The sequence below is a fragment of the Teleopsis dalmanni genome, unplaced genomic scaffold (assembly GCF_002237135.1).
Source record: "Teleopsis dalmanni isolate 2A unplaced genomic scaffold, ASM223713v2 unscaffolded_contig_0483, whole genome shotgun sequence".
Taxonomy (NCBI): Eukaryota; Metazoa; Arthropoda; class Insecta; order Diptera; family Diopsidae; genus Teleopsis; species Teleopsis dalmanni.
The window spans coordinates 1-10314 of record NW_024031865.1 but is presented as its reverse complement, the minus strand read 5'-3'; the positions used below and the strand labels follow the sequence as shown (position 1 = coordinate 10314).

Here is a 10314-nt window from a genome sequence, read left to right as displayed (position 1 = left end):
ATTATACTCTTAGTATTAAAATATATTGATTTTCAAAAAATAACACCAATATTAAAAACTAAAACTATTAGCTATAATTGCTACTAAGAAGAGTATTTATTTAAATTATTTACTTTTGTTTTTTTACTTCTGCTTATTATTCTGTAATACAATTGAATTTATACATGAATTATTAATTTAGAAAACATATCTGTCTTTTATGTTCGAATCTCTTAAATTCGGTATCAGACAAACAAAACACATTTGACGTTTCCCTTTGAATATTCGTGGCCGACACGCAGGGAGCGTTCGCCAACAATATTTCATATAATTTTAATAATTTTTCAGGTAAAAATTTATTAAAATAAATTGTAAACAAGTTTAAGTAATGCATAATATAATTTCTTCAAAATTTAATGTAAACAATCGATTTATTCCAACAATTTAATTGCTAAATTAACGTGCACATTGAGGTTATACATACTTTCACTTCACACACACATTTTTACATTATCAATGAATTTGGAATGTCATTTGCTTTGTTGTCAATTAATAAATGCATTATTCAAAACTAGAACAAAACGTGTTTCAAATCATGTTCATTTCACTGTATATATAAAAATATAAATTTCATATTAATCCTATATAGGATGTCCCGAAAGAAGGATTTTGAGGAAACTGATAAGCAAACTCGTATTGCTATCGTCAGCGATGACAAGTGCAAGCCAAAACGTTGTCGCCAGGAGTGCAAGAAATCGTGTCCTGTCGTACGAATGGGTAAACTTTGTATTGAAGTAGGACCGTCTTCGAAAATAGCATCACTTTCGGAAGAGTTGTGCATTGGTTGTGGTATTTGTGTTAAGGTAAGTGGTGTTTAAACATTGAAATTATATTTTATAAATAAATTTTACCAAAAAAAAATTATTACAGAAATGTCCATTTGAAGCCATTACTATTATTAATATTCCAAGTAATCTGGAAAAACATACCACTCATCGTTATGGTAAAAATTCCTTTAAGTTACATCGTTTGCCTATACCAAGGCCGGGTGAGGTTTTAGGTCTAGTTGGTCAAAATGGTATTGGTAAATCAACTGCTTTGAAAATTCTTGCTGGCAAGCAAAAGCCTAATTTAGGTAGATACACCGATCCACCAGATTGGACTGAAATTCTTGCCTACTTCCGTGGCTCTGAATTGCAAAACTATTTCACAAAAATTCTTGAAGATAATTTAAAAGCTTTAGTCAAACCACAATATGTGGATCAAATTCCAAAAGCTGTGAGGGGTGCAGTAGCTGATTTGCTCGAGAAAAAGGATGAGCGCAAAAACCAAGAAGAAATATGTAAAATGTTGGATTTAATGAATATACGAGATCGTAATATAGCGGAACTTTCTGGTGGAGAGTTGCAACGTTTTGCTATTGCAATGGTGTGCATACAGGACGGAGATATATTCATGTTCGATGAACCTTCTTCATATTTGGATGTTAAACAGCGTTTAAATGCTGCCTTGACTATACGTCATCTCTTGCATCCAACTAAGTAAGTTGATATTTAGGTTGATTGTTTTATTTTGTTAATTTTTTTTATTATTTACTTTTAGATTTATTATTGTAGTTGAACACGATTTATCAGTTTTGGATTATTTATCCGATTTTATATGCTGTTTATATGGCGTACCAGGCTGTTATGGTGTCGTTACTATGCCTTTCTCAGTGCGTGAAGGCATTAATATATTTTTAGATGGTTTCGTGCCAACGGAGAATATGAGATTCCGTACTGAATCTCTAACGTTTAAGGTGATTATTAATGCAATTTTTTTTTATTGTGTGTAATGAATTTCTTATTATAGGTTTCGGAATCTGCTACTGAAGAAGAAATTAAACGTATGAATCATTATATTTACCCTGCCATGACTAAAACACTAGGTAAATTTACGCTCCATGTTGAAGAGGGACATTTCAGTGATTCTGAAATTTTGGTATTATTGGGTGAAAATGGTACCGGAAAAACAACATTTATACGTATGCTTGCTGGCAATTTACAACCTGATGCTGGTACTGAATTGCCCGTTTTAAATATCTCCTATAAACCACAGAAAATTTCACCAAAGTTCTTAAATCTTGTACGACATTTATTGCATGAAAAAATACGCGATGCTTATGTGCATCCACAATTCATTGCTGATGTAATGAAACCTATGAAAATTGAGGAAATTATGGACCAAGAAGTACAGAATTTATCTGGTGGTGAATTGCAGCGTGTTGCATTAGTTTTGTGCTTAGGTAAACCTGCTGATGTCTATTTGATTGATGAACCTTCAGCTTATTTGGATTCTGAACAGCGTCTAGTTGCCGCAAAAGTTATAAAACGGTATGCAGTTTTTTCTTTAATATGAATTATAATTTAAAATACATTTTTTAATATATATTTAGTTACATTCTACATGCGAAACGTACTGGTTTCGTGGTGGAGCACGATTTCATTATGGCCACATATCTTGCTGATCGTGTAATTGTGCTAGAAGGTCAACCTTCGATCAATACAACCGCTTTTTCACCACAATCACTACTTAATGGCATGAATCGCTTCCTTGAATTGTTGGGCATTACTTTCCGCAGAGATCCAAATAACTTTAGACCACGTATCAATAAAAATAATTCCGTTAAGGTAAGTTCAATGGGAGAATAATAATAATTATTATTAATGTGTATTATGTTGTTTTTTATATAATTTTTTTTGTATACTATTTTTTAATGTGTATAATTTTTTTGTTTTGTATTTATTTTTTCTTTTTTGCATATAATTTTGTTTTTATTTAAATTTTTTTTGTGTATAATTTTTTTTCTTTTTTGTTTTGTATTTAATTTATTTTTGTTGTATATAATTTTTAATATTTTTAATGTTATTTTCAGGACACTGAACAAAAACGTTCCGGTCAATTTTTCTTCTTGGAAGATGATGCTAATTAAAAGATATTGGTATTTTTAATTTTATTTTATTTTTTCAAATATATAATATATAAACTGTTTTACACATTTTGTAATTTTATATATTAATATTATGTGCTTTGTATGTTTATAAATTATTTTACATTTTTATTTCTGTTATATAAATTGAAATATTAAATTAGATTATGTAAAAAAAATATTGTACATTTTCAATAGAAAAAATTCAATCAAAACAATAGTTAAATATAATTTTTTATTTAATTTGATACAAAGACAAATTGAATTGTTTTATTTCTTTACATAAGGTAATATAAATTTATAGTTACAAAATTAATTTTGTAATTTAAAATGTTTTATTATAAAAATCAACATATAAAATACAAACTTTATAAAGAAGTATAAAATAAACTATATAATATATTGTGCACAACGAAATTTGTGGCATATATTTCTTTTCAAATCGATAATATAACTTGTATTTTGATTAAAAATAAGTAAATATGCAGAAAACAATTTTTAATATAATATATTTTTTCCCTTCACATTGTGTACAAATTTTAATTTGATTTCTGCATTCTTCATAATTATTTATGAAGAATTATTTATATATATGTATATCTTTTTTTACAACAAATAATTTCAAAATGTTAAAAAGTTTTTAGCAATTACATAAATTCTTTTATTTTCTTATTACGAATTAAACCTCAATTTTTAATAATCATAAGCTTAAATACTTTAATTTCATGATTAAACACACATAATTAGTATGTTTATCTAAAAAGGCAGATTTATAAACTTACAGTTTATATTTTGTTCTTAGTTTTTCTTTTTTAGAATATATAATTAATTCAAGATTGCAATTGTTTTAAGTATTCTATTTTGTATAGTTAAAAAATGTTTACGCATTAAAACTCATTTCAATATTAAAAATTATTACACATACATGATTATTTAATTGCGTCAAAAAATTGACTCAATTTATTAGTTTTTTTTCAGCAGATTAGAGAGCTTTTAAGAATAAAATTATTTAAACTAATTTCGTAAAAAAATACTTATAATTAAAAACACACATATTTCAATACATTAAAAAATATTAAATATTACACAAAGAATGTGACGGCGTAGTATTGGAGTAGAAAAGCGTTAAAGATGTCAACTCTCTTAGAAATAGTTTGACCAAGTTTAGGATTCAACATTCATAAGCTCTAGAATTTCATTGCTTAAGTCGGTAACATGTTTGCGTAGTTTAAGTGCCTAAGTAGCATAAAAAGTATTTATTATTAGCTATGTAAGAAAACAAAAAAACAATACAACATTTACAATACAATATTTACCTTTGTGCGCAACTCCTTTTCCAATGTCACCAAATCTTGTATTTGTGCAATTGCAGTGGAGCTGTGTTTCTGATCAACAATCCAACGCAAGTACAATTCTAAAATGAAGTCAAGATTTCAAAGATAAAGATAACATTAATAACAAATCCACTTATTACCATTCCATAGTTCCAGACTAATCGGTGCTACTGAAGGCCATATTACATTTGAATTAGGTTCATAAAGTGGGTTCAACAGGTTTTTGAGCACATCAGGTCTATTCAGATACGACCATAAGCTTGTAGTACGTGCATTGACACGCAATTCAAATCTTTCCTTCTCCGAATCACATAGAAATGTTCCATATTGTGAGAAGTAACTATGTTCGAAGAGCAGTATTAACATTTGCGTACTGAACTCAAAACTGCATGGAAACTGCATATACAATTGATAGATGCAGTCTAGGAAAAGCGTAAATGTAGCACCAGAATTTTTAGGTCGATTCTGCTGTGGTGTGTAGCAGGAATACCGATGTCTTGAAGCAAACGGATGACCAGCTTGTATCCATTCACGTTCTATTAGTGCTTGCAGGCTGGAATAAAAAAAAAATAAATTCTCCAATATTGACAAAATAGATATGTTTTATAAATACATGTGCCTGTGTTTATGTTAAATGTTACTAAAACTAATTACTATGCAAAGCAATTGAGAATTGATTCCTCTTTTGATGATCATAATTCCAAACAAGTTCTTATTGTAATCTAGACAAATAACCTTCCTTTGGGTCCCTTATAAATTGGGTAAATGACACTTGATCGTTTTTAAAAATGAATAGCTTTAGAGCTGGATTAAGACACGATTGTTCCATTATGGAACAATCGTACAAGTTTATGTAGAGTGTACAGATGTATAGAGATCTTAGAATGGATAACATGGAAGGAATTAAAATATACATGGGTTAGAATTCCAAAAGAAACTGTCTGCAAGTCGATTATTTCGTCATCCTAATACATAGCGCAGAATCATGGACGATGGAGTACAGCGGTTACAGAGTCTATGTCGCGGTGCCACATGCCAACTACGACTTAGGCGCTGCTTACTAGTCTCAACAGGGATTACACCAGACTTGGCAAAATTTCACAGCCTTGATTGAAGTATTAATTTCTTTAATAGCTATTCCTCTCACAATAGCTATTCCTCTCACATATCCGCTATCTAATCCATTTCTTAAAGCTTCTATAGTTTATGTTGATGTAATCCGCGAAGATCTGCTGCAAATGTTAAACAGCACTTGATAGTTAAATTAGACGAGTGGCTCTTCGACGCAGATCTGGCTGCTATTGGAGCCATAACGCATGTATTCGTATTTTGTAATTGTTCAATGTCTCTTGCAATAAAGATTACGTTAAAATGATCCTTAGAAGTTTTTGACACAAGATTTTTATCAAGATATTTGATTGCATCTACGTTCTTTATGAAACAATGAGCAGTATGAATTGTACTATGACATTGAAATACAACGAACAAAGATCTAATGACTTCGTCGGCTAGGTTCTGTTAGAGGATATCGTTTCAGTCAAAAAATTAGTTAAAAAGTTAATATAAAAACGAAATCGCAGAAAAATGTGACTTTCTTAACAGCAGAAAGGTCAAATACTGGGTAATCTATAATACTTTAATATTTCTAACTGGCATCAGTGCGAAAATAATAGAGGACGCTAGACTGAGTCAACTAAGTGGTTATATTCGTACATTATACAAAACATAAATGTATCAAATATAATTTTAAAATATTGAACTTACCCTCTTACAGTACGGCAGTCAGGATTTAGTATAATTTGTACTAATGATGTTACAATTAATGTTGAATCAAAACCTTTGGCACCGTGTACCAGTACAGGGCTACCCTCTTGGTCCAGACATTGTGCAACAACACAAGCGGCATTCAATGAGTTTAACACCAAAGTTAACCAACCACTACTTTCAAGGCGTGATAACCATTTATCCGGTGAGCAATTTACATCATTACAAGCTATGTTGTGGGAAATAAAAATATTATAATACATTTAAATTATTTTAATATACATTATAGTAAATATGGATATGGAAATATATATATTTAAAAAGTTTTCGAATAACATACCTTCTATTAATTTAACAAAACTATCTAATATTGCTGAAGGTGAAGACACATTACCGATGGCTCGATTTACCTTCTTCCATTGTGAATAATGTTGATCGGTTTCGGTATTTGATTTTCCTTTTCCCCAAGTATCTACTATAAAACCTTTTTTACTACGTCCTAAAACTACATTTAAAATTGCTTCATCAGCTCGACAACGTTTTATTCCCTGTATTGAAATTGGTTGAGCACTACGCATCAGAGTGGCCTGCAAATAATAATATTGATTATCTTTTTGAATTTAGAAAGACATATATATAAAACATATAGTAATTTAAGCAAATCCATGTATCGGATGTATGAAGTATTTTTGGGTAAAAATTCAGCCGAATAAAGTAGTCGTAGATATTTAATATATCTGATTTATTTAAATTAATATATATTATACATAACATATATCTTTCTAATTTAGAATTAAATTTTTTTAATTGCTATTGACCCAAAAATACTGAATAAATTCGACTAGTGGATATACTTGAAATATTATAATATCCATTACTTTTATGTGTTCCTTTAAAATTTATTTAGCAATTAAGGAATATTTAATCTTTGGGTAAAAGGATACAAACAGGACTATTAAACTAAACACAGCATACACTGCTCAAAGAAGACTTATATTTTTGCTTTAATTATTATTACTTAAGTATAATATGCTCTTATAGAGTTAGAGGATATGGTAATGCTATACATTTCGAGATTTTGATAGGAAAGGTGAATGACACTTGGTCCACTATACAGACGAATGAATTCGTACGTATACCTTGCAGTCATCATTTTATATACGGCGTCACAAATTGATTTAAAACCACATACACATTAATCTATTTATTAATATCTATGCATTATTTGCCGGAAACGACTAACAAGTAGCAACAGGTTGTCTGGTATGCAAACCTATATATACCTACTATTATTGCTTTAACAGTTAAAGATTATTTCTTACACCATTACATTACACCATTACTCGTTTTTTACCGTATCAATAAACCAACAGAAATAATTATTGGCACAAGCCACCTTAGTCCTTAAAGTGCAATTTTCCTTTCGACGCTATGCACACCAATAATTTAAAAACATTTATGCACAAACCTACATAAATCAATATTGGCGCAAGTGCATTGTATACACTTACCCCATTGTCATGTCTGTAGCTAAGCACAGGAAATCGTCCGCCATCTCTGAACATAGATGATTGCACTATTTGTTCGTCGGTAATTGATTTTGGTACAATCAGTGTCATGCCATAACTTTTGCAAACACTGAAGTCTTTGTTGACATTGGAAATACGCCACTCACAGCCACCGTTGTCAATGCCATTTGTATTATTGGCATTGTTGACGGATATTAGTTTGGCAAACTCTAGTTCCGGTCTATACCCAGGCACATCAAAAAAGAAAATTAAAAACAAAAAAGCAATTATGAAAAAATGAAATTATTGACTATAGCAACAGTTACCTGAACATAGTATAACCATCTTCTAATATCGCGTACATTGGTCTATAGAAGAAAGGGTACTCCATTTCGGCGTTGTGCAATGCAGAGAGTGCCTCCAGCGATGCCGCCACATTGTAATATTCTTTAGCAAATTTTATTTCCAAAGAAATAATGCGTAAATCTTTGCACTTTAAGGTGATAAGGCCACCTATTATTATGTTTTGTACTACAAAAGGTTTTTTTTCAACGCAGTCGATATTTTTATGCAGTAACTATAAAATAGAGGGGCGTTTTTTAATTAAATTATTCAAAAAGTATACAGGAACACAATTTGACTCACCCATAGTTCTTGACTGTTTTCCTGCCTCGCACTGAGTAACAAATGATGACCGGTTATACAAAGCGTACCTTCGACTGTTGCATGCGTATGGTCATGTAAGAACACACCATCCAATTTTGGTGTTTTAATCAGATCTGCAAATTCCATGTCAATTTCCACTTCAACGAATTTAACAGGTCAACTGAATTTTTTTCACTTCTGTTTGTTCACCGCCACCCACTCAGTTGACAAGAAATCGAGCGGAACAAATTGGCGCACACAGGCAATTAGCTGTGTAGCGCTGCTCTTAGTTGCCACTCTTTTAATTTTGTTTTTAATTATTAATAACTTTTTTTCCCATTTTTATTATACTCCAAGGGTGCACTGTGGGCGGTGGGTCGTGTAGTTAACCGCAAACCTCTTAGTTGACTTTGAGTTCTTAATTGGCAGCTTAAATACTAACAACTTTGCAAAACATCTTCCATTTAGTTTTTTATTTTATTCAACACAGCACCAAATGGAATATATATAATTGTATTATCATTTGCTGCATATGTTTTGCTAAAATATTTTATTTTCATTTAATTTTATGATAACAACGAATGCAGCTGAAATTTTCTTTTGTTTTGACTGAAAAGCTTTGATTTTTGACATTTCCTAATGCAACGTATGTTGCGAGTGCCTAATTAAAAGCTCTCTCTCTCACTCTCGCTCGCTGGTTTCGATAAACATGCTATAGTCAGTCTTTTAAGACTTAAGTGTAATATAATCAAAAATTTTAAAATGTATACATTTTTAATATGTTCCTTAAAAAAATTATATTAAAAAATTAATGCATATATATATATTAATTTATATAATATTATGTTAATTTATAAACCCGAGTTCGATTCCTGGTACTTGCAGTCACAAATATAATTATTTACGAATAATTAAATACATGAATTATTTCCAAGATCACTGACGAAGGGTATTTGGCAATACTCGAAACAGCTGTATGGTCAGCCAAAAATTCAATTAATTTAAATAATATAAAAAATAAATTTTTATTGTTGTAGTTCACTACTGTTCGAAAAACCTCTTTATAAACATATTTATAAATTTATAAATTAAATATATTAATTTATGTTCACACTTTTATGTATATCTTAAACTACATTAATAATGCTCTTTTGCATTTTTTCTTTTTTAGTTGTGAAAAAAATTTGTTGTATAAATAAGAACATGTTTTGAGTGTTTTTTTTTATTATATATTACATTATAATAATGTATTATATTATTAATATGTATTATATTATAATTCTGTATTTAATACAGACCACAGTTATACGACGTTTACATTGGCCGAAAATGGCTCATTTTGAATAAGCCATTTAAAAGTGTTTACATTCGTTGTAATTCGTTTGTTCTCATTTCAAACAGCTGATTTTTCAATTTGCCTGTTGATTTGAAAAAACTGTTGCATGAAGGTTAAATATGCCTTCAATCCTTACCATATAAACTTAAAACATATTTTTTACTTCGATTAATTACTTTTTGGGAAGTAGAAGTTTTAAAAAGAGGTGCATCGTTTTCAAGGAAGTGCTACCATCAAATATTTGTTTACCTTTTTTTGTAAATATGTCAAAAACAGCTTTCTCAAGCTGTCATAATGCCATGAAAAGCTTTTATTTAGGGTATGTTCAATGTATTCCATTGCATTTGGAACATATTTGGAACGCTTGCAAACATCGTTGGGACGCATTCATACAGAATGTGATGCAATGGCTCATTCGTGCTTGAAATTTTGTATGCAAGAATGAGCCATTCCCTTCTCATTTTCATTGGCCTTTTTCGGCCAATGAAAATGCCGTATTAAAACATTTAAGTTATCGACAAAAATTAATAATATTGGCGTGCAGTATATAAAATAAAATGTATAAATCAAATTAATTAATTGATTAATAAATATATAAATAGTTTATTATAATACATACTAACCACTTAATCATTATGTATTTAATATCACAGTTAACTGATAAACCGGTAATGCTGGCATTAAATGTGCTCGAAAGCTTTTTTCCCATCCACTTCGAGATATGCGATTAACGTTAAAAACAAGTAATTATGAAAAATTCAATTTAATAAAATGTTTATA

At 29.8% G+C, this 10314-nt stretch overlaps 2 protein-coding genes across 2 annotated transcripts; one reads left to right on the top strand and one right to left on the bottom strand.

Moving 5' to 3' along the window:
• Positions 1-220: 220 nt before the first annotated feature.
• Positions 221-3161, top strand: LOC119663501 (ATP-binding cassette sub-family E member 1-like). The gene is made up of 7 exons (XM_038073106.1): positions 221-327; positions 629-842; positions 910-1520; positions 1582-1777; positions 1831-2351; positions 2414-2648; positions 2894-3161. The coding sequence occupies exons 2-7, from the start codon at positions 630-632 to the stop codon at positions 2948-2950; spliced, it is 1833 nt and encodes a 610-aa protein (XP_037929034.1). The 5' UTR covers positions 221-327; position 629; the 3' UTR covers positions 2951-3161.
• Positions 3162-3983: 822 nt separating this feature from the next.
• LOC119663502 (myotubularin-related protein 9-like) lies at positions 3984-8709 on the bottom strand. Its single transcript, XM_038073107.1, has 8 exons — positions 8199-8709; positions 7880-8130; positions 7557-7794; positions 6386-6632; positions 6046-6274; positions 4422-4834; positions 4264-4361; positions 3984-4183 (listed from the first exon to the last, which is right to left on the bottom strand). Exons 1-8 carry the CDS (start codon positions 8343-8345, stop codon positions 4112-4114), a joined length of 1695 nt encoding a protein of 564 aa, XP_037929035.1. The 5' UTR covers positions 8346-8709; the 3' UTR covers positions 3984-4111.
• Positions 8710-10314: the final 1605 nt, after the last annotated feature.